Source organism: Daldinia childiae, assembly GCF_008694065.1.
Source record: "Daldinia childiae strain JS-1345 chromosome Unknown Scaffold5, whole genome shotgun sequence".
In the NCBI taxonomy this organism is placed as follows: domain Eukaryota; kingdom Fungi; phylum Ascomycota; class Sordariomycetes; order Xylariales; family Hypoxylaceae; genus Daldinia; species Daldinia childiae.
This window is the reverse complement of record NW_022984646.1, coordinates 2,800,573-2,824,339: the sequence shown is the minus strand read 5'-3', so window position 1 is coordinate 2,824,339 and position 23,767 is coordinate 2,800,573. Positions and strand designations below refer to the sequence as shown.

General features: G+C 45.9%; 9 protein-coding genes across 10 annotated transcripts; 5 read left to right on the top strand and 4 right to left on the bottom strand.

Annotated features, from left to right (window-relative positions):
* Positions 1-68: 68 nt before the first annotated feature.
* GL218_05896 (Alpha-ketoglutarate-dependent taurine dioxygenase) lies at positions 69-1,411 on the top strand (the record flags this gene model as incomplete). The annotated part of the gene is made up of 3 exons (XM_033582589.1): positions 69-387; positions 443-781; positions 861-1,411. The coding sequence occupies 3 exons, from the start codon at positions 69-71 to the stop codon at positions 1,409-1,411; spliced, it is 1,209 nt and encodes a 402-aa protein (XP_033434883.1).
* Positions 1,412-2,071: 660 nt separating this feature from the next.
* Positions 2,072-3,685, top strand: GL218_05895 (uncharacterized protein; the record flags this gene model as incomplete). The annotated part of the gene is made up of 1 exon (XM_033582588.1): positions 2,072-3,685. The coding sequence occupies one exon, from the start codon at positions 2,072-2,074 to the stop codon at positions 3,683-3,685; it is 1,614 nt and encodes a 537-aa protein (XP_033434882.1).
* Positions 3,686-6,559: 2,874 nt separating this feature from the next.
* Positions 6,560-7,276, top strand: GL218_05894 (uncharacterized protein; the record flags this gene model as incomplete). Its single annotated transcript, XM_033582587.1, has 2 exons — positions 6,560-7,037; positions 7,122-7,276. The coding sequence occupies 2 exons, from the start codon at positions 6,560-6,562 to the stop codon at positions 7,274-7,276; spliced, it is 633 nt and encodes a 210-aa protein (XP_033434881.1).
* Positions 7,277-7,908: 632 nt separating this feature from the next.
* On the bottom strand, positions 7,909-9,443 carry GL218_05893 (1,3-beta-glucanosyltransferase gel1; the record flags this gene model as incomplete). Its single annotated transcript, XM_033582586.1, has 4 exons — positions 7,909-8,139; positions 8,197-8,634; positions 8,688-9,259; positions 9,317-9,443. 4 exons carry the CDS (start codon positions 9,441-9,443, stop codon positions 7,909-7,911), a joined length of 1,368 nt encoding a protein of 455 aa, XP_033434880.1.
* Positions 9,444-11,430: 1,987 nt separating this feature from the next.
* On the bottom strand, positions 11,431-12,516 carry GL218_05892 (Protein tumorous imaginal discs, mitochondrial; the record flags this gene model as incomplete). 2 transcript variants are annotated; one of them, XM_033582585.1, is made up of 2 exons in its annotated part: positions 11,431-12,161; positions 12,216-12,516. In XM_033582585.1, the coding sequence occupies 2 exons, from the start codon at positions 12,514-12,516 to the stop codon at positions 11,431-11,433; spliced, it is 1,032 nt and encodes a 343-aa protein (XP_033434878.1). The 2 variants fall into 2 exon arrangements, with proteins under 2 accessions (XP_033434878.1, XP_033434879.1); XM_033582584.1 differs by having other exon boundaries at positions 12,050-12,078.
* Positions 12,517-13,746: 1,230 nt separating this feature from the next.
* GL218_05891 (uncharacterized protein) lies at positions 13,747-14,129 on the bottom strand (the record flags this gene model as incomplete). Its single annotated transcript, XM_033582583.1, has 2 exons — positions 13,747-13,850; positions 13,907-14,129. 2 exons carry the CDS (start codon positions 14,127-14,129, stop codon positions 13,747-13,749), a joined length of 327 nt encoding a protein of 108 aa, XP_033434877.1.
* An 890-nt stretch (positions 14,130-15,019) lies between these two features.
* GL218_05890 (putative eukaryotic translation initiation factor 2 subunit beta) lies at positions 15,020-16,658 on the top strand (the record flags this gene model as incomplete). Its single annotated transcript, XM_033582582.1, has 3 exons — positions 15,020-15,046; positions 15,577-16,420; positions 16,489-16,658. 3 exons carry the CDS (start codon positions 15,020-15,022, stop codon positions 16,656-16,658), a joined length of 1,041 nt encoding a protein of 346 aa, XP_033434876.1.
* Positions 16,659-18,448: 1,790 nt separating this feature from the next.
* GL218_05889 (Vegetative incompatibility protein HET-E-1) lies at positions 18,449-19,360 on the bottom strand (the record flags this gene model as incomplete). Its single annotated transcript, XM_033582581.1, has 3 exons — positions 18,449-18,488; positions 18,535-19,071; positions 19,137-19,360. 3 exons carry the CDS (start codon positions 19,358-19,360, stop codon positions 18,449-18,451), a joined length of 801 nt encoding a protein of 266 aa, XP_033434516.1.
* A 2,360-nt stretch (positions 19,361-21,720) lies between these two features.
* On the top strand, positions 21,721-23,721 carry GL218_05888 (uncharacterized protein; the record flags this gene model as incomplete). Its single annotated transcript, XM_033582580.1, has 1 exon — positions 21,721-23,721. The coding sequence occupies one exon, from the start codon at positions 21,721-21,723 to the stop codon at positions 23,719-23,721; it is 2,001 nt and encodes a 666-aa protein (XP_033434911.1).
* Between the last annotated feature and the right edge of the window lie 46 nt (positions 23,722-23,767).

Below are 23,767 nucleotides of genomic sequence, written 5' to 3'. Positions count from 1 at the left end.
AAATACGCTGTCCTCGTGTGAACTTGACGATTCATCCTCATCTACTTATCGCCCGCACATCCTAAACAATGGCACCATCAGCTACCGAAGCCGTTGCTCCAATTGCTGAGCATATCAAGCAAAAGGTCATTCCTGACACCCAGAAGGAAACACAAGAGAGTCCAAAGGTGGAGAGCTCTCTTGCGGTCGGCGAGACGAGCTTAGAGGACGAACCACCAAAGCTTGAGACGAACCACAAGGAGCCCCTGAAACTAAGCGGTGCCCTAGACCAGTTCAAGCAGTTTGATGTCACACCCGTGATTGGAAAGGAGTTCATAGATGTAGATTTGGCTGAATGGCTACGAGCCCCTAACTCGGACGAACTCATCCGTGACCTTGCTATCACAGGTATGAGAAAGAAACGGACCCCGCGAATTGATTTAGTCTAATAAATATGCTTCAGTATCTCAACGCGGTGTGGTCTTCTTCCGCAAGCAGGACAACATTACCAATGACCTACAAAAGGAGCTAGTACAGAGGCTTGGTGAATTATCCGGCAAGCCGGCTACCTCTAAGCTACACATCCATCCCGTGATCAACTCTGGTCGCGAGCACGGTGGTAATGATGACGAGATCAGCACTATCTCGTCGCAACAAGCCAAGAAGCTCTACTCTAGGAAAGATATATGGGCTGAGAAAAAGCAATCTCAGAAGAATCAATGGCACTCGGATATCACATTCGAGCCTATTCCTAGCGATTATGCGCTTCTAAGACTTACTGAGCTACCTAAGACTGGAGGTGGTGCGTACCTTTCAATCCTTTCTCTCTTATAGTATAGCAAATAGGGGCAAAAGGAACTTGAAACTGACTTATCGAACAGATACCCTCTGGGCCTCCGGTTACGAACTATACGACCGGATCTCGAAGCCGTTGCGGGGTTTCTTAGACACGTTAACAGCGTACTACGCACAACCGGCCTTCAACGAGGCCGCAGACCGCAACAACTTCAAGATCTACTCCGCGCCGCGCGGTGCGCCCGAAAACGTAGGCGAGGTCCTAGAAGCTGTGCACCCGGTAGTGCGCACGAACCCCGTGACTGGGTGGAAGAGTGTGTTCGCCGTCGGCCACCACGTCAAGCACATCCACGGATTATCCGAGGCCGAGTCGCGAAACTTCTTAGACTGGTTCGTGCAACTCATCGTCGAGAATCACGATCTCCAGGTTCGCCTCCGCTGGCAGCAGCCCAACGACCTGGCTATCTGGGATAACCGCAGCGTCTACCACGCCGCTACGCCGGATTACCTCAACCAGGGGCTTGGTGAGCGCTCGGGTTCCCGCGCGGTGAGCTTGGGCGAGAAGCCATATTTTGACCCTGAGAGTAAGAGCCGCAGGGAGGCTCTAGCTGCTGAGGCGTCTGCAGCAGCGGCGTAGTGTGTTGGCCTTATACTCATCTAGCGGGGTTATTAATATAAGTCAGTTACTATTGCTTACATGTCTTCATTATTGAATATATGTACTTGAGGCTGAACCAATTGGATTAATTACATGGTGAGGAGAAAATACGCCGAGAAGATACACAGCAGGTACGTATCCTAAATGGGTATAATAAAGGTACCTATGTTTGATATAAGATATAACACTTGATGATCTAATTTATTAGAATGTATCATATCACAGGAATGAGGCATAACATGTGTGTGTGACAAGAAAGCAGAGTTTGGCCGGACTCGCTTCCGCCATCAAGTTATCCTGTCCCCAAGTGAAAACCAGCTTGGTTAGCAACCAATCAATTCAATATATCAGATAGTATGAGCATCAACTTGTCCTCGATAGAAGAGCGATAATGATCCTTAGCAATGAGCGGAATGGGGGGTGGGATGCGGTGATTAGTTTACACCAAGAGCAGTCTGACATAAATGCCATGGTAGTAAATAATTGGTGGAATGCTGTCGAATCGTACTTTACAGCGCCTCCAGCGGTTAGAGGAAGATAAAAGCAGAAGTATCAAAGTCACGCCACTGAGGGGTCTGAAGTATCGCGCAACTACGTGGAGACAAATCTTTCCAATTCATTATTGAAGACTGCAACAAGATGGCCTCTAAGAATATCGCAATTAATCAAACTCGGAAAGCCAAGGTACAGTGGTGGGATAATCGGGATATGCACATCCTATGCCCATGGTGTAAGGAGATCCATCGCCACGGCTTTAATGGGAACTATTCCCAACACCATCGACGCGTCCCCCATTGCGATCCAGTTTTCGACGGAAAATTTCGACACTTTGACTACGATATACAATTTCCACTAGGCGTGTTGTCAGCAGATAGCTATGAGATTGACAAGGACAATCTTCGGTTTGTAGCAGGTGGAGCTCATGTGCCTGACGACGACGACGTCATCCCGGAGGATGAGGCAGATCATTTGAGGGCTGATTTCAGGAGATTGATCGAGAAGAAACGAAAGTGGACGGAGGCAACCGAGACCGAGATTATTGAGAATTTCCCAACCAAAAAGATAGGCTTGGTGGTAAGCCAGATGGTGCAGGGCAAAATCATGTATGTTCGAGAGTACCTCGAGTCCTCCTCAGAGGCCGATATCTTCCTTTGCGGTGTCGAATCATGGGAGAGGCCTCAGTACAATGCCTCTGATAATGAAAGCGAAGAAATAAGTACGGAAGATAATACAACGGAGACATTAGGAGATACAGCATTACATATGGCCGCATGCGAGTCATCGTCTGAAATGGTTCAACTTCTTCTCTCAAAGGGCGCCGACCCTAACGCTATGAACTGTGATGGTCGAACTGCTCTCATGGAGGCAGCACTGTGGGGTCGGTTGGAAAACGTTGAAATCCTGTTAGAATGCGGGGCTGACAAGTCTAAAACATGCATCGATAGCGGAAAACTTCGGTGCGCTGCTTATTTTGCAAAGCCGCTAAAGCAGAACGTAAAGGTACGAAGGAGGCGCGCCGGTGGTGATGAGAGGCGGTCCAAACCCATATATATGGAAGATACGTATGCAAGGGATAAGGATCGCGAAGACATTGTCTTCCTTCTTGAAGATGTGGTAGACGAGCTAGGTCCTCACCAGCTAGACACATGTGTCTATAAACGCTCGCCCAACGACCGCACGATGCTCTCCCTAACGACTCACTATAGTCTTCCCAACGAATGGAAGACAGTTGCGTATATGGACCGCGGTGGAGGGCTTCCAGAAATTGCTGCCATGAGCGGTTGGTCGCATGCACAAAGCAAAAACATCTGTGTTGCTGGCCGAGACTGGACAGAGGCGGTACTCGACCTATGTAAATTAGTTGGATTTTTCCCGGAATCCAATTACCGCGACCGGGGCGTACCAGGACGATTCAATGCTTGCCACGCAGAGAAACAGCTAATTGCGTACTTTGCTCACAAACATCTATTTTTAGAACTAGGCATCCGTAAGGGGTCGGGGGTTGAGTCAACATTCTCGATGCTCACTTTGGAAGAGTTGGCGGATCAGCCGTATGATGAATACAAGGTGAAGCTTGCGAACCTACGGGAAGCATCTCCGAGTAATTCCTTAAAGGAGGCCAAGATAGTTGTCAGTAGCCCTTTATGCGATGACTGTAAACGCTTTGCGGCAAAGGTGAATCGTGTACTAAGGCTGGATTTGCGGCTATACCACCGTTGCTTGGAGTCGTCATGTACTGTATGTCTGAACTAGACTTACCTGATACTATCAATTAAGCTATATGGAGTAGGATTTGATGGAGAAACTAGTACCGCATTTCAGATAGCCACCTGTATATACAGCCCGTAAATCCTTTTGGAATTCTATTTGCTAGAAGTGATGATCTATGTAAACTTTGCATAGTCCACAAACAGAAATCTTTCTGGAAACCGCTTGCCAACAATAGTGACCAGACTATCGCATATTTTTCCATTGTCATCCTCTCTGTGAGTGTATATAAAGTCTTCTTTGTGGTGCCGTGGCTTTATAGCCAAGGCATGTTTGAAGCTTTTCGTTTTCCAACAAACAACGACTGAAAGTAATCCACGCCAATAAATTATATGTAAACTGTGCGTTATTTTGTTCGACCCCAGAGAGACTCTTTGGCGTATCTTTTTACATATCATAAATCTCTTCGAGAGGACTGTAGGGCTTTTCTTAAGCATTAGAATATACTAATCTGACACAATAATGGAGATCATTAGATACGTGGGAAGGACAGATGGCTGTATAAGACACTCGTCAACATAACCTGTTTCCTTTGGGTACCTATTCAGTTCATAGATGGTCAATGTTCCAGCACCTTAATCGGTTGTTAGTCTATTATAAAACTACCTCCTAGCATACGAGCACTTAGTTGCTTAATAATTCCTGCTAGGCAGTCACGTCAATATCAAAATGAGCAGTTCCAAGGTCCATCTATATCTCCTAATTATAGAATTATAATTCATATAACTAAGCTTGATCATAGTCTTCTCTTATATAAGGATTACCAACTAGAATAGTCAGATGATTCTTATTAATTTCCCTCAAATCTCTACATCCTTGGCACTTAACAGCTTTATCCTACGTCGAAATAACATTTCTGACAAGCTAGGAAACTTTATAATAAATGTTGAAACTGTGCCCAGGGTCAGAGCCGGGGAACCGTTACATTGCATGCGAATGTATGGGTCTACGTCAAATTGTCAATATCGGTACCCGGTTAACACTACGAGGAAATCCATACATATGCCCCGACTAACTATCTTCGTCAAAACCTCTGCTTATCGCATCACGATTGCTATTTGATTATATAGAACTTCTAGTTTGCTTCTTTCGTCAGACTCAAAAGGCTTCTTTGAAATTGAGAGATATCTTATGTTAGATGACTATAAGAGCGTATTCACACTTATGAATGCACATATTTCAGGGTCCTCTTATGCCGAAATACGCTGTGGACTCCACTATGGCCTAGCCCTGTCTGATATTGCTATTCCGTAGACGTCTAGTGTCAGGATCGATCGCTGTCGGGAAATTCCATCGAAAATACATATCCTGGCTTGGCGATGATACCCTACGGTATTGAAACATGGGTAAGGTCTTGGTCCCTTGATTAGACCAGCCATAACTCGAGCCATCCTTCTCGTCGAGAAAGGTCAAGAATCCGATGATCTACAGCATGGGGCTGGGACAAATCCCGGATTGGATGAGAGCAGACCACGTCTCAAACCATATGCCGCGTATGCATATGAATGAACTCCTCCTAGTCTCGAAACATATACGAACCTCAAACTCTTCAACTGGTCGTCTGGACCTACCCTGGCAGCCCTAGAGAAGACGTGCCGGCGCGGCAGAGTCATATTCTATCTTAATATCCTTTATACCCCTGCTCATTGACTCCCGAAAGGGAATACCCTGGGAAAGGGGACTTTACAATCGGATAGTCCTAATTAGGAACCCGAGTTACCGAGTGGTAAGAAGAATGATCCATGCTCTCTCCTCTTAATTGTTGTCTATTCCCTAAAATAATATTTTTAACTTTTCTGTTCCAAGGTTCATATTGAATAATTACCTCATAGGGTTATATATAGCTCACCGCTCTAGTTGAGTGTCTGTACCGAACTGGTTTATACCTAACCGAGATGACACCGCGTCCGTCGGCAGCAGCCGAAGTCGATAAACGGGCCGCCGAAACCACTTCACCCGAACCCGTTCCGAATACAATCGGCCCGTTATCGTCCAGCCCTTCGGCTACGGATGCCGACTCATATTGGACATTATCACAGGCACGACACCCATCTAAGACTCCAGGAATCTCATTGTTGTTATGCTGGCCATGAACTTATTAACTCCCGAACTCCAGGATGACTCGTATGAAGATGATATGGATTCGTCGCTGGGCGAGGATGAGTAAGTAAACAAAGTCTTTGGCAACATTAAATATATACATTTACTCAAATTGGTGTAAAATAGCTCGAGCTCGACTGCCTCGCTATCAAGCAGCATTTTAGAGTACCGCACGATCCACGGGCGAAGGTATCACAGCAAAAGTTGGGGCGATACCGACTATTGGTATGACCGTTCCCCATTGTGTAACAACAGGATAACTTTATATTAACCAGCGTAGGACACCTAACGATGAAATACAAGCAAATTCCATGGACCTTACGTTAGTAGACTTTGTCTGGGTCATAAAATACAAAAACCTAGTACTTACGTCTGAACAGCCACCACACACTCACACTACTACTACACGATAGGATATTCCTGGCCCCCATCGGCAATGACCCTAGGAAAGTCCTAGAAGTCGGATGTGGAACAGGTAAGCCTCTTTGCCTCTCCCTTCGCAACTATCATACTAACAGACGGTTGACCCGGTACAGGAATATGGGCAATGTAAATTCTTCCCTTCCTTGCCTCTCAACCTACTCGCCATTTTCATTATACTCTTCTTTTCTCCCCCTTCCTCTTCCCCTCTCAAACCCATCCAGATTCTAACCCCACCCTTCCAGCGACTTCGCAGACGCCTTCCCACACTGCGAAGTAATCGGCACCGACATATCACCAACCCAACCATCTTGGGTCCCGGGTAACCTGCGTTTCGAAATGGACGACTTCAACCTAACACCATGGACCTTCCAGCCCGCCTCCTTCGACTTCGTACACCTGCGGTATCTCTGCGGGGCAGTCCTAGACTGGGACGCAGTATACGCCGAAGCATTCCGGGCAGTGCGTCCCGGTACCGGCTGGGTCGAAGCTCTAGAACCCGCTCTGCGCATCCGCAGCGACGACGGCACTGTCTGCGAAGGCGACGGCTCGGCACTTGCAGCTTGGGGACCTCTTTTCGAGGAAGGTGCCAGGAGGTACGAAAGCAAAACTAGGGTCCCGGGGAGTACGAACCGGGGGCCCTCGAGGCCGATGAATATCGTCGAAGACGGGACGATGGAGCGCGCGTTTCGGGGCGCGGGGTTCGTCGATATCGTTACGCATACGATTAAGTGTCCGCTTACGCCGATTTCGAATGATCCGCATCTGAGAGAGGTAGGGCTGTATGCGCATGCTACGATGGAGGAGGGCATGGAGGGTATGCGTTCCCTATTTTCTATACTCAGAATCCTTATACATGTGTATAGATATGGACACTAACAAAGAACTACCTACTCTATAGGTTTTCTACTTTATCTCTTCACGCAAGGTCTGGGCTGGACCCACGAGCAAGTCATACTCTATCTAAGCCGCATACGCAAGGAGCTGCGCGACAGGCGGAAATCGCCATATTCACTAGTTAAGGTGATATACGGCCGGAGGCCCGAGAGTAGTTAATTGATCATTTTCAACTTAAAGATAATATAGGAAAGGAATATGGGCATATGCATAATATGCCTCGGGTTATTTGGTGGTAATACAATCCCATTTGTCCAGCATCTAGCATAGCGTTTTCATAAAGTCATGTATAGAAGCGCCCAGCATGTTCAGACGCGTTATAATATAAAACGCACGGGAACGTGTTCTGTTACTTAAAATCGGAGCAATCTAGCTACGATCTGCACATTATACAGCCAAGTCCTACAGCATAATAGTTATAATCTAGTCCTTTCACTTTAATACCTCTAGTTAGTACAAGACTATGTTACTTTCCTCCCAATTTCAGCGATTTAATCCTCTAGCAAGGTCAGCCCAGTATGTAATACACTTGATATCCATCAATCCACCCTTTCCATGCCTAAATTATATGTCGTTCGCGTTCATGATGCGTACATGCTTTAACCCCATGTCATATGGAGTTGCTGTGCCGCTCTACACTAATTATATCTCGGTTTACCGTCGATCCCAAAAGGGGTCAACGCGCCTGATCACCGAACCCATGAAAAACGCGTATTCCCCAGATGCCCAAGCTCCAAAAACCCCATGATTCTTGTACCAAGAAAATTACCGAAAACGGCTTAGTGGCCAACCTATAGCAACAACGTGCCGCCTAGGGTGAACAGACCAACAATACCAGTAAGGACGAAAATACTCATATCCATTGGAGGAGCTGGTCGGCCAGCGGCGTTGCCGTTGTCGCCGGATGCAGTTGCAGTTACAGATCCAGCACCAGGTGAAGCGGTCCCAGTAGAAGTACCTTCGGCATCCTGAGAACCAGCGCCTTTGAGGCCTGGTCCCTTACCGGCTTTCTCGTTCATGTACTAGAGTATTGTTAGCCCCTTTTTTCGAGCCAATGAAAATTGAGGTGAGATGTATACCTTCTCAGCTCCCGGGGGAATTGCGGGGAGTGCACTCGCGTCCCATCCACCGAGATCCCAAACTTTATCGACCGTTGGACAAGCAACAGAAGTAGTGGTGGAAGTAAAACCACCATTGCCAGTCGGAGCTGGATACTTGGACAAAGCTGACGCTAGCTTGTTGAATTCGGGCTCTTCCTTGACTGAGTCGGACTTTCCAGAGACCTCAACAATGCCGTACCCATTGCCCTCTCTGCTATACTCGTACACGAGACCACCCGAGTAAACAGCAGACATCTGATCGCTCATCAATGCATCTAACTCCCCAAAGTCACGGGCGCCTTTTATGCAACCCCACTCCGACAGGAAGATAGGCAGACCGTATCCAGTGAAGTTCTTCACCTTCTGGTCCCAACCAGATTGCTGGAAGGAGGACGGAGCACACCAAGAATAGTCATTCTTAGACGGGCTGTTAGTTTCTGATATCTCGATTGGCATTAGAATAGACTTACAAAAGCGAAAAAGTCGCTCCGCTCGTCATCGGTACCACAATTGAAATACTGCGCAGTCTGCATTCGGTTGTCGCTGACATCGGCAGCCGAGTAACCAACAGGAATCTTGCGATAACCGTGAGAGCCGATGTACTGTCTCATATCACGAGTAGTAGCCTTGACGTAAGGGGCTGATTTTACGGAATCGGGTTTGTCGTTGATGACTTCATTTCCCGAAAAGAAAGCAAGCGTGTTGTCATATTTTGCGAACTCGTCGATGGTAGCAAAAACACTTTGGAGATAAACATCGTTATACGACTGCCCTGGCTTGTCTCGGTTTATAGAGTATTGAGGGTTGTTGACGTCGAGCACTAGGTAAATTTTTGCGTCGCTCAAAGCTTGCATACACTCAGCATGGTCGGCCGAATTGTCGACGGAGTAAACACGAACTGTGTTCACACCGAGTTCCTTGAACTTGGCGATATCCCTCTTGCACAGGTCGGTATCAGACAGAGGATCGAGATTAGCGGAAGAACCACCAGGCTGGTAGTCGATACCTCGAATATAGAATCGATCGTCGCCGGCCCAGAAAGCTGTTATCCATCATCAGTCTCCAGCCATTACCTGCAAAGCGGATGTTGGTATCATACCATTTCCAGACGCGGTTACCGTAGGCAGAGAATCAGCACGTCTAGGTAACTCTTCTTCGGTAGGAGTAGGCCCTGCGTGGACCATGCTCGCCGCTGCCAGAGCGGATGCGAAGGCGAACGAGCGCATTATGGTATCGTTATTATTCCAACTGGTCAATTGCTTTTGGTTTAGTCTTAATAAAGTGTTCCGTCAAAAAAGAGGAAAACACGTGATATGTTATAATCCCAAGCGAGTGAGGGAAGTTTGAATACCAGCAGCAGATCCAAGATCAGGGGCACGAACTATCAAAACGATTGAATTGGAAGACGAGATGCCAACAGTAACGAATGAGTTGCCAGAAAGAAAGGGGATGGGAGTCAAGAAGTTAAACAACGAGTGAAGGGTGAAAAACTGTAGACGTGGAATGAGAAAAGGAGAGTGGAAAGAGGTAAGAAGTCGTTTCCTTGGCTTGGAGATATTTACGCCGCCCAGAAGTCAAGAACAAGGAAAGGGGGAGTGTGGTAAAAGCAGGTGTGAGCCAACTTGGCTACATAACAGGGAAGGAGGGGGTGTCTGCAACATCTTGAATCTTGCAGTTAGGTAATGGTGGCATAGTTTATGTACGAAGTAGTTACCGTCGAATACGAAGTTAAAAGCATACTAAGCACGCGTATGCATATGTATAGTATATGTATCCCTCAGGTCTTAAACCGAGACATTACGAGAGAGGGCTATGCATTTTGTGGCGTGCATCGTGTAAATTACATACCTACCTAGGTACCTTTGTACAACAGAAATCCGAGAACCGTTCAATATATTATAAATATACATACCTGGCTTATAAAAAGAGGTATTCGAATTATTTCTGATAATATTAGCACAGAGAAAACATACAACAGTAAGCGTCTTCATCTATCTCCATGCGCATACCCGCGGACGCCTCTGTTGCACGTATTGAAAAAAACGAGGAAGCATCAAGATAGTGGGTTAATCTTGGCTTGATTGGCCGACGTCACTGCCAAACCCGCCAATGCTGCATTTTCTCCGGGAAAGGATCCACCCTGTTTTACAGGTCCACTTTCTTAAATGGACGCCCGAAGAAAAAAGAATGGCGATGCGAAGAGCGCGTAGGTATGTACATGTACGAGGTAATGGTGTGTCCGTAGCATTATTGTTTTTGTCATTTTTCAATGTTGAAAGCTTGTCACACCACCCGGCAGGTCCGTGATCCACGTGGGATTCGTATCCGAAATTGGTTAAGTAGCTCGTGATAGTTATATGTACTGCCTTGAGTGAGGACCGTAATTTCTACGTATCAAATTGGAGTTCGTAAATAAATACATAACATATCAAAAGACGTTGCAGCATCAAACAGTTTATTTCCTCGGAAAATGAATCCAATGCCATATTAGACCAACTTGCATTGTAAAATGTCCCAGCTTGGCATTAGTGTTCGATTTTAGCTCTCGGGTTACTGCATCGGGGTGGGTTCATGCCGTCATCTTGGTCAGCCACTACCGGCAAGCCAAGTTTAAGCTCAAATACTTGGCCCAGATGAAACAAGGCCAGTATCAAGCGAATACATGTTTTAGATGACGATCTTTGAATAGTTAGGATACCTATTATATCAGGTACGGGCTCTATACCTATGGGTAAGTAAATTGGATAAGCACTTTCACTTTTTTTTTTTAAAATCCTTCTCTCAAATATATTAGGAAGGTAATCATGTACAGCCTACTCGCCTCGTTGGGAGATATGTAGATCTGTACCCTGAGTTCAATTATTGATAACAGTCATATAACTCTCCTATCTGTGTACAGTGCAAAGTCAGAACTAAATATGCCCCCAAATTGATAGGGGTCATATATGTACATTTCACGTGTTTCCAATAATAGATCCCCTTATCTTTTACACAATGCAAGAAATTGTTTTATCAAACAAAGAAGATATGTATGTTCACCCCTACATAATTAGAGCATACAGGTCTATATACATATACACTGTGACTACCAGTCTTCTCCGAACCATATATAAAACAAGATCCGGGTTATCCCAACACACATATTACCAAGCATTCTTTTTTTATTCCTCTACCGGTCTCCAGCCGGACATCCATAGCGCCTGTTGATGTTGTCTAATTTTGTTTCTGCTGCGGTGATCCACAGGCTGTGATCATAATCCTCATTCGTTCTTCCAGGTCGTCGAAGTACTGCTGTGGAGGGTCGTAAGGACAGCTCAGAATTAGCCCCTGAAAGGTGACACAGGCCGTAGCGGCGTATTTCATTATGGTAGCGATAGCGGAGATATAGGCAAATTGTGCAGGTAGGTGGCAAGCTGCTGATCGTGACGTTCCTTTTCCGGTTTCGATATGATCCACCCAAACGTCCAGATCATCGTACATGTCGTCGACGACGTTAAGAGTGCTACTGGCATCGTTGAAGAGCTTGCTCCAACGGCGTTGCTCTTTGTCCGAGGTGTTGAACGGCGTCGAATGGAAGCCTGTCGCGAGGTACTGGATTTCCTTGGCTATGGCGTCGAGATCAGTATAGAGCGACCTCATATCAACTCTAATACGCATAGCAGTTAAGCGGTCTGCAAGATTGACAGAGGGAGGCGGCGGGCCTCTTGGGTCGTGGGCTCTATGTTGGTTTGAGCCGGGAACTGGTTGTGGCTCCGGCGTCGTACCGGGCCTCTCGAAGGGGGACGGCATGTCGTGTGGGGTTGAAGAGTGTGTATAGGTCTTAGATCGTCGTCTAGCCCCATGCGCTCTTGAACCACGGGTCTCATCAGGACCGTTAGGCTTATCATGCCCCCATTCCTCGAAGTAAGGCTTCCCGCGATGATTAGGCTTCGCTTCGTAGCTACCTGTGTGTCTGTTAGAAGAACTATCTTTAGGATATCTGCTCTGTTCGTACTTACCGCTGCGCTCCTTCCGACTACGACGCTTTGAACCTGTATCACTGTCATGACCAAGATCCTCGGCGCTTTCACGATGAATATCGTACTCACGTCTTAGAACCTCGTCACGGAGAATCTCCCACGCCTCCGAAACCTGCTGAAATCGCGCGTTGTTCTCCGGTGTGTTTCCACCTTCTGCCTTATCTGGGTGGACCTTTCTTGCGAGTTCTCGGTAGGCTTTCTTGATGTCCTCTAAACTAGCGTTAGTCTCAACGCCGAGGACCTTATATAGGTCATGGTTAGGGAAGCTAATTTGAGCCATGTTGAAAATCGTCGGTGTAGATGATGGAAATGTCGGTTTGTCTTCTGCGTAATATCGTAATACTATTGTGTGAATGTTGCTTGAATGTTTAGTTTTTGGAATGACTTAGAAGAATTCGTACACATATTCACCAGTCGTGCTGGTTTATTATGTAGTATCTCCAGCCAGCTGAGCAATTTGCATATACGTGAATAAGATAGTCGTCATTCTTCGTGATATTGTTTTGGCATAAACCTCAAGTCTGCCGACAAAGAACAAAACAAGGCTCATGTTTATTATATCCTACTCTTCTCCCCCTGGCCATTTTCGCAAGGCTATACACGTGGGGCTTTACTGTTAATACACGACTTCTTACGTGGTGTCTAATCGCAATTTGGTATTCCCAAATATCCGCTATGGCGCCAAGAGTTAAACGTCACCCACGAGGATATGCCAATTACCCCATACATACATACCGGTATTTGCTCATGTGCCAATAAGAGGAATTGGCTAGGTGGTAGACCCATAGACATTGTAACCCATTGGATCGAATTCTGATCGTAGCTCATGGGTATCTGAATATCCTGCATAGTGCCTTTTGCGGCTGAAGGTTGATAAAGGGATCAAATATTAGTTCTATTAATAATAAAAACCCATATTGGGCATGTCTAGGTTGGGAACAACACACATGCCGAATCTGTAACACTTCGAAGGTCTGGCCGCAAAATCAAAGGTGTTTATTGCGAGGGCAGCGGGGGTTCAACCATTTAGAGAAACACTATGGATTGTGAGGTGTGGGCTAGAATTGAAACAGGAAGGCTTACTTTGTTACTATTGGATATCCAGTTAGTTTCGATTACCTATGGCTCCTCTTAACAGGGCAGACTGATCTAGCGAGTTGGACAATTGGACGACGTGAATTTATTTCTTATTATCGTGGCACGCTAGGGCCCCGGAAGAAGGCATCTTTAAAGCCAAAGATACTGAAAGATTCTCGGAGCTGCTGTTAGGCTCTTATTTTGCTATCTCGGATGAGAATCATCAAGGCCTAACGGTAGCACGGGACGTATCCGGAGTTAGGGACGGGCTGCCGAGATGATAATTTTGATTGCTTTTAGCATCATGGTGTCACATGCCGACGATCCCCTGTATCCACATCAATGCTCTTATATACACAAATAGGGTACCATCCGGTCTATATCCGCAAAAAGTGTCCCTCCGAAAATCTAGGTAGACTAGAAATCTGATTGTTCAAAGCGTCGCCGCTGCTTCAACTGCACCTGAAGCTTTAAATGCCGTTTTATTCGTCCATGTGATTTCAACATTATGCATCCATTCCATATATCGTGCCCAACCTATTTAGACAAGTGTCAGCCCAGGACTATCTACTAATAGTGATTTGAAATCATACTCCAGTAGGCAAACTTGCGGCCAAGATATTTCCCAGCAAACGGTACCAAAACCATAGTTAAGAGTAGTTGTAACTGTTCTAAGCTCTGCTCCCATTCCCTTTGCGCATCGAAATCGTCATCATCGGTTGTGAAGCTTTCGGTAGAGGTGGAAGGGAGGGAATCGACATCGTCATTATCGGAGCCCGGCGTATCGGGCATGGCGAAGGAACCAGAAAGCGACATAATTCGAAGGTGAAGTGAAAGATCGAAGGTTATCTATGCGTCGTTAAAGCTCGCGAGAAAGCGGCGGGACTAGTCGCTATTGCTAACAAATCCGATGCATTGGGTTTCACCAGCTTGGGGGGGCGGCTAGCTTATCCCCAATACACAATCAAAGTTGAATAGCGAATGCAATGAAATAAGCAGAATACCTAAAGGTGCAAGTTGCTGTATTAAGTGACGCCCCTTCTGTTTGTGGTAGTTGATAAGTTGGAGGTAAGCTACTAAGCTTCTATCTGGTGTTAGCTCCGAAATACGTACCTTCTTTAAGGCCAATCAAATACGTAGAACACTTGCCGACCAAAGTCAACTTGTTATTGGAGAGCTTACTTCCATTTAGTGGGGGAATGATGAGATGCTGTAACGTGGGGTGGTAAGACAATTAAACTGCTGAGTCATAAGCCTGCCTAAGTCTTCTTCTACCTATCAACCCTGGGGACTCCTTATTGGGGTTGGATGAGATTCAGAAGTAGGTACCTAAGGTAGGTACTCCAATGAGGCGGTAGAGAAAGTTGAAGGCAACAAATTGATATGCATTTCTCTCCATCGTAGGGCTCAAACGTCATAGGATCTTCCTGCGCTCCTAATTTTTTTTCTTTTTCGATCTATCCAACTTCAACAACCTCAACTTCTGTCATTTCCAAAAAATCATCCGGGTTGAGCTAAAATTAAGAGGAAGCTTCCTATCACCAATTCGAGTGTCAACCCACCATCACTATATTGATCGCCACAGATATCGTCCTACAACATCAATATTATTTCTTGGGCGTCGACAATTACTGTGACACAACCTAAATTCTTTTTTAACAAAAGGCTAAAACCAAAGCAAGGTCAAATATAGAAAGACAGCAAGGATGGATGCAACAGATGCAGCAGATACTGTAAGTTTAACTTGACATATCTCATTATTTTCACAACTTCTCCATTTAGATCGCAGGTGCTGGATACAATTTGCCTGATCATTTTTGACTTCACTTATCGATCGGGACCGGTGTTTGCAGCCGCACTGTCACCACCTGCACCCCCTTCTTGGGTCTCCCTTCTATCCTCTACATATCCTATGGTACTTCCTGCATGTACTCGGTTTAGGTACCCTCCCCCCACTAAGCAGCAACAAGGGGATCCGATAAGACCAATACTTTTGCCCCTCCAATTCCATAGGATATAATTGTGGGCCCCACTACTTTATACATTGGAGCCACATTGAAAATTCCGAGACACAAGCCACCGCTCAGAGTCATACTTTCCAGTCATACCTTCCCACATCCAACGTTCAACTCCTGGACCATCGGATTTCATTTCGACACCAACCAACTTTAAATATCCTCCGACCGGCGGATTCCTATTTACTTCATTTCTTTACCTCGATAGGACCGGTTAAGACATTCTTTATTGACATAACTGTAACTAGCAGGAACAACGTCCCTCAATCCCCGACCGTAAACAGCGAAAATCCGTCGTTTTTAATTCCGAAGCTCTCGTAGTTGAGCCTGACGGCAAGATAGTCACCATGGCTTCCGAAGATACAAAGGACACTGCCCTATCCCATACACCTCGTACGCCGCCGCTCTCAGCCGCTCTTGAGGCTTTTACTGATGCGCGAGAAGCTGCCGTCGAAGACGCTGCCCCTCCCACCGAAGAAGGCGGTCTTGATCTTCTCAAGAAGAAAAAGAAGAAGCCTAAGAAGACCGAGGATGCCGAGGGAGAAGAGGCAAGCGGTGCCGCCGACGGAGCTGCCGATACCGGTGGTTTAGACTTAGCCCTGAAGAAGAAGAAGAAGAAGAAGGCAACCAAAGCCGACGAAGGCGACGAATTCGCTGCCAAGCTCGCGGCGCTCGACCTCGATAAGGAGGGCGGTGCGGAGGGTGCTGCCGACACGAAAGGCGAAGAGCAAAGCGGAGATATGGAGAAAGGAACTGGTATCTGGAGTCACGATGAGACTAAGGCGATCAGCTACGATTTGCTCCTCAGCCGCTTCTTTAGTCTATTGGCTCAGAAGAACCCGGATCACGCCTCCAGCGGCACACGAAGCTACAAGATCCCACCTCCTCAGTGTTTACGTGAAGGTAACAAGAAGACTATCTTCGCCAACATCCAGGAAATTACCAAGAGAATGAAGCGAAGCGAGGAACACGTCACCGCCTACCTCTTCGCCGAGTTAGGTACAAACGGTTCCGTCGACGGTAGCAGACGATTAGTTATCAAGGGTCGATTCCAACAGAAGCAAATCGAGAACGTCCTGCGAAAATACATCAGTAAGTCACCTCCCCTTGTTCTTTCGTCGTATTTGTTTTTGTCTACGGTATTTCTAACTAGGTTATAGTTGAGTATGTTACCTGTAAGACGTGTCGATCTCCCGACACAGAACTCAACAAGGGAGAGAACCGTCTCTACTTCATCACGTGCAACTCGTGTGGATCCCGTCGGTCCGTCACCGCTATCAAGACCGGTTTCTCGGCCCAGGTCGGCAAGAGAAGGAAGATGCAGGGTTAAGCTGTCCCTCGTTCCATTAGAATGGTCTCTATTGCTCTGTTAAGAGCATGTTTTCGTATGGACTGCTTTTTCAACCGTGCCATAGCGTATTGTACGGTACCCTTATTAGTTTAGTTTAGGGGCTAGACAGGAAAATGGAAAAAAGCATTCACGTATATATAATTAATACTCTTTTGTCTTATTTCGTGATCTGTGGGTGAGGTGCCTATTTTGATTAGGCACTTACGTTATATGCCCAGTGTAATATTAGTGGTTTGATTCGCTCGCTATTCCATAATTTGAAAGTGTTGAAAATACATTTCTAGACTTTTATAAGAATATATACAGCACTAAGTGAAAGGTACCTAGACATTTCAGGAACAACGTAATCATACATAGGGACTAAGGGGGCGGAGAAGAGGGGATTGTTCATCGGTCATCTTATCCGAGCTAGCCCTCTCCGAACCAGTCTCGAGATCTTGTCCCGCCTGCGTTCGTCTCCTCTCGCCTCCTCCTGCCCAGGTTCTTCTAGGAGTCTCTCGTTCCATTTGTGCTCATCTGAGTTTGTCTCATTCTGTTTGAACTCTTCTGAGCTCGTCTCGTCCCTTCTCATCTTACGCCATCCAGTCTCATCCCTCCAAATGTATCCATCGTCCTCCCGCATATTACCATAATCCACTCTCCCTTTCCAATCTGGAAAAAAATAATTTTGGTTTAGCTGAGGCTGGATTATAATATCTACTATGTCGATGGGCTGCTCGGGATCATCCCCAATATATATCCGTTCCGTGGCGATGCGCACACTGGGCCCATACCTACTTCCTATAATTGCATACTGGTCAGGAAATCCCATTGTTCTCCCGCCCTCTATGCTATGCCAATTATCCCATAAAAATTCCAAGGTCCTATTGGCGTATCCGTACTGAGTTTCCGTAAATGCCAGCTTTGCCTCTTCCGCATCTCCTTGATCTTCTTCGTCCTTTCGGTTTTCTGCCATAGCAGTGGCATCTATGTGCAGCACGATAAAGTGTAACTTATCCGTACCGTTATGGCGCTCCCCCACACGACTTATACATATCGCCAAACCTATGGTGATATCATACTGAAATAGAAAAGCCACGATACGACCCTGTGTCGGACGTATTTCCTTTAAGATAGAATTGCATTGCTGTTTCTCGATGGTCTCAGCGGTACGAAAAGTCTTAAAGTTCATGGAAGATACAAGTCTCCTCATGATTATATCTCCAGTATGCGGCTGATAACAAGGCTGACGTTCGACGATCAGTTTGCTGCAGTGAATATTCAGCATTGAGCACGGGAACTTTTTAAGTGTAGTAGATTCGTTGATAACAATCTGTTGCGTGCGTCCATAGCTACCCGAACAGGTAATGAGAGGAATGCTAACTAACATAAATTCGTTCTCATCGTAATACCCACATGTTAGTATCGCGGATTTCATTTCTCGCTGCCGCCCCAAAGGTAGTCCATCACTAAAGGAGCAATAACTATGGGTTTCATTCGGCTCAGTAAACTCGGTAAATTCAAACACGGGTAGTTCTAAATGAATTGAGGAACCAACAACGGTTGGCACCATTCGTGGACTATATAACAACTTGAGTAAGCAATTAACTCTTTTAAGTTGAAGAGAGTTAGGCACCATCAAGAAGATTTCACAAGTGAGACGGGAGAAAGAAAAAAAGGTAATGAAGCGGACTTGGAATTTACATACGATTTCCAGTGACGAAAATATAATTGATAATCCCAATGGCATACAAACCTTCCTGAACTCTTGAAGTCGACTGGGCTCTTAGCTAGAAGCCCAAGGAGTGACCCATCATCTTCCGGGTTGTACTCAATAGGTTCGTAACCTAGTATTTGGGGGGTTGTTAATGTGCACCTAGAAAACCGTTGAACAACCGTTCCCCAAGCGAATAGTGTGTGGTCCTCCGGATACGCCTTTACCAACGCCTCCTGCAATCTGAGGAATGCACGGTCACCCTCACCGTATAGAAGGGGCATGTTCACGTCGAATATACCAAGGAGACAGTATGCCATGTCTTCGTCACGCGTCGTTTTCCTGTTTGCCGCCCATGACATACGCTGTGCTATACTGGCGTTTTGTGTGTTCGCGCTATCCAGATATGTCTCCTCGATACCAGTAATACTGGATATGAGAGCCGAGAGCTGTAACTTTGTCCCAATTTGGCACCAGTCCTCAGAGTAGAATATCACGTTTTCGGATGCTATTAGCTCCTGTAACGTCCATCCGCGCTCATACCAGCGACTCTCAGCTATCTGACTCTCGATCGTTGATAGAGGGCTGTGTTTCACGTCGGCTAGGTAGGCATAGCAGACAGATGCTTCCTTATACCATCTGAACATCGAGTTGATAGATTCGGAGAGCTCAGCACTGCTAGTTTTATCAATGCAGCAACTACAACTTGGTAAATATATACTCCTAAGCGTAGTGTTTCCAATGGCTTTTTAGACCAGACTCACGTGTCGACCCAAACCCAATCAAGACCGTCTTCGACTGCCTGTTGACAGCAATATTCTATTTTTCGGAAACCCTTCATCTTTTTAACTTTCTCGCGCTCTCCTTGCCAATCCTGAAACGACACTTCTTCCTCGCCCCAGGTATGTGATAGTATGGCATAAGGAGGGATATCGGCACGTGAAGGGAAGAATTTCATTTCCCCGCTCGAGGAACTGAGAAGACGCATGGTTTATAACGAAGCTTTAACTTGACAAATCTAGTAGATATGTATATAAACTTATATGACTCTTAAATGGACAGCGATATAACTATCGGTATTGTATTTTGATTTTTTTCTTCTCAGGTACGAGAGAGGGTAGCGAGGTTGATTTTAAGCCATCGAGTAGAGGCTGTGGAGTTATGTTGGATCCATACCTGGCGGTCAATAACATAGCCACCACCAACAGCAGAGGCTGAGTTCGGTGATAACGTCGGGCTGGAAGATATAAACAAAATATAAGGCTAAAAGAAGAGGTTATCCTTAAAAAAAATTAATCTAACTAACATATAAAGTCAATGTCAGTTACAAAATATGATTTATTATGTATGATTGAAAAACTAACATTTTCATAATGAAGCATTGAAAATAAAAGAAACCCAAGTCAACGTACCTAAGTACATTATTGCAAACATTAAAATAGCCAAATACCTAAGTACCTAAGTGTTACACCTGCATATCTAAACCAAATCCTAAACCACGACATCAGTCTGGTTAGGTGATGGATGATTTAAAAAACAGTAGAGTTAATATCGTAATTAGCTTTATCCGCCAACATACCCAGGGATTAGTTTATCCTACTCGGTTTCTATTCTAGAGCATATTACAGCCATAAATTAGAGGATATATTATGGTTCATTGAGATATAGGATTATTATTATTACTTTAAAGAGTTTAAGCTAACTGGGATAGTTAACTTATATAAGGTCTATGGCTTGAGATATTACGATTACGGGCTTGTATCTATTTGAATAACGCATAGTTAAAACATATATCACTTATAATAGGGGTTCTAGTTATGTATTGTCCAATATGGTAGAAGAACGATACATATTAGGTTCATAGACATGTAAGTAAAGGTAGAAACTAGACGACTCACTCCTAAACTCACTTAGCAGGTAGCAGATGCTGTCTATGGGCTGCACACGACCTATTAAATTAATTACCTTCAGTTATGTACCTCCAGTTACGTACCTAAAGGCGAATAGGAAAGAGCCATACCTTGATAATGGTTGTAGATACATGTATCTGAATTTGCAGCTTGGACCATGGCAACTACCTCAGCAACTGCTTATCATATAATTTACCTAAGGCAGGAACCGCATGTGTCATGAGAAGGAAGGTACCAAACAACTTTAAGGTGGTGACCTCTCCTGCCAGAGTCATTACAGTGAGGTTCCACTTTCGCAGCTCCTTATTGGGTGGATTCGTAGACTACAGCTCAAGTTCATCACATTTGTCGTCTTCCAATCCGTTTACAGCCGTCAAGGTCTCTGACGCACAGCGTTCTTTGGTGACAATCAACGACTTTTTTTTTGGAGTTGTTTCCTCTTTTTGGACTTTATTGATTGATTAGCCCGGACCACTAATCACATGGTAGCTAGTTTTCGAGCGAGAAGTCCATCTACAGTGCTCGAGGTTTTTCTTCCACTTACTTCCTTATATTTCCTACCTCTCGTCCTTGACTCACGAGGTTTCAAACTTTGCCTCGCATCTGAAAAACAGCAAACTTCGGTTGCTACCGAGCGGTGCCGTCTCCGAGCCTTTAAACTTCTATAAATTGCGACCTCTACCCTTCCCTTCCTCGAGTATTTGTCAATCAAGTGAGCAAAGTATTCAACAGCTAGGCTTTATATCAACTCTCAAGTCATCCTCATAAAAACACGAAGTACTCTTTACTGGCCACAAACTTCTCTACTGGTACGTTACCGCCTACAAGTTCTACACATTTGCACCCGATTCTTCGCATCCATTTTCTAGATCTGACAACCTTCCACCCCTCCAACAAGTTTTCTACCCGTTCTCGAATTTCCATGTTCCCTTTTATTCATAAGCTGGTTACCTACACTTTACCCTACCTTAATCTTTCCCCTTCATCATCCCAAACATCTGACAATATTCCAACTATACGTCCTCAACTAAACAAAAGCCTGCGCATTGCTTCTACTTAATAATACCTCCCTTTCCTTTTACAACTAGCATTCACTGTTCAATTCTCTAACTTAACCTTAAGCGCGTTCTCCTCAGTCTACTGCCCAATCTCTCAGAATACCCAAGTCACTTTGCCGCCAGCTGGAACAACCAATAGGGTATATGCACTTGACTGGTCCGTAACATCACTCTTCCATAACTCGAAGGTTAAACGCGCTAATAATTTAGCAACAGAAGCAGACATCGTACGGCTCTACATACTCCCCGCCACCATTACTTTTATTATAAAAACGACGCGGCTTGATGTAAGTCTGCTAGTTCCTACCTAATCTCAGATTAGGTGAAGTAATATGCCATAATTTGCTAACTATGAAATTTTGTCTTTCAGTTTAGTCAACATGCGAGCTGCACAGATTCTTAAGGCCAAGAGTAAGGCCAAGGAACGGGCCAGCGCCCTTAAGCTCAGTGTCAGAACTGATCTTCATATTGAGGATCCTGCGTCGAAAATCCCGACCGGAATGAGCTTCACCCAGGTAGCCTCCGCTCCACCTCGGAAAGTCCAGTTTGACACAACGAACGAAGTGCCGTCCGTGCCGAAAGCGAGCGAAGCCATGATGAACTCTGATTGGCGAAACAATCGCCGCAACGGAAGCGGTGCTCATCTCACAGTCCCAGCTACCGCATCCGTGGAAACGACCGAGTTCCAAAAGGCCGGTGGCAAGAAAGTCAAGAAGCTCACTATTGATACGGCTCTTGCTAATCAGATGACTGTTCGCCGGTACCGAGATACACCTATTGACCCGGATTTCATCCATTCTGCCCCCATAACCAAGAAAGATTACGTGACGGCAGACAACGACATTAGGCCTGATAGCTCCGAGGATGTCCAATATTCTAGCAACGATACAACTCTCCCTTTTGTTTCACCTACTACCAACATATCCACGATTCGACTTGAATCCCTGACGCCCATCACTAGCGAGGGCTTCCGGCAATTTAACATCATGTGTAACGATGACCTAGATGAAGAGTCAAAATTCGGAAACAGTGATGATGCCTACTGCGACAAGTATGGTCAAGTTGACATGGCAGTAAGAGCAGTCCCTGTCGTTTCCTCGCACAATAAGAAAATAGGAGACCCTGCCTTCCCAATTGCCACAGTACAAGTCATCAAGAACTCCAAGAGATTTTCCCTTGCTGGATGGGACGGCGTCGACCAGGAGCTCGAGAAGAATTTGGCTATGCTTCAAGGCCCACGTACAGCTGGCCTTCCAGTCGAGAAGCTTAGAGAAGAGTACGAGTCCAGCTACTCCTCCGAGGCCGAGGTAGCAAAGAACCAAGCACGTTTCGATGCTCTCATCAGCAAACTTCAAAAGTCATCCGCCAATCGTATCAACGCGCAGTCGGTCATTGATACTAAGCCCTCAAATTCTCCCAAGAGGCTAGAAGAGAACATACCTTTGAGCAAATCAGTCTCTCACGACTCTGGGGTCAGCGGTATCAGTACAAAAACATCGCAGAGCCAGGGTACTACATTGAACCCAAAAGCTTCCGAGTTCCAAATTTCGCCTAGCCTCGGTATTAATTACCAGCCAGATCTTCGCAGCTATCCACTGGACCATAGCCACAATGTACCTTTCGAACAGAATGGCTATAAAGTCACATCTTCAACGGATAGCGGCTCAAATGGAACTCGCTCTGCGACTGCTGATGATCTAGAAAAGATTTATGCATTCATGGACGATTTGAAGGCACAACTGACACGGATTGAGGCAGGGTCTCAGCAGCGCCCAACAATGCTGGAGACAAGTCTTATGGCTCAACTAAGTCATATCCAGAACATGACCAGCCAACTTGTCTTGAGTCCTGTCCTTCAAGGGCCATCTCGAGATACTCAAGGCATTCAAGGCATTCACAGCTTGGGATCCGGGCCTGGCCCATGGTCAGGAGTTCAGACAATACCAAATGCTCAATCTCACCACAATGGCAATGGTGCATTCATACCCCCTTCGCATGTTCATGACACACAGGCGCCTACATTCCAGATGGGACCGCCTCCAATGCCGTACGGCCCAGGGCTCAGTGCACCACCAAATATAGGATGCCAGGGCTTTACGGGTCCCGCAAATCCTAGCCCTCTACCCCTTCACGCTCAGGCTCAGATCGCGTATGGTCCGAGACCTGTGAGAAAGCCTAGAGGACCCCAACGCCCCGGCGATCCAGTATTCACTCAGCAGCAGCTAAATTATGAAGAATACTTGGAGAATAAACGGGCATCAGACCGTGCCTATGCTATGCAATGCCGCGATCGCCAGGCGAGACGTTTCCACCGACAGAGAAGCCAGCCCTCGGCCAGTTCCCAGATGACAGCGCCCCTCCAGGGAGCGATAGCCCCTTAGGTGATGCCAATCCCTGAAGCAACTACGGCTGGTGTGACTGAGGGAT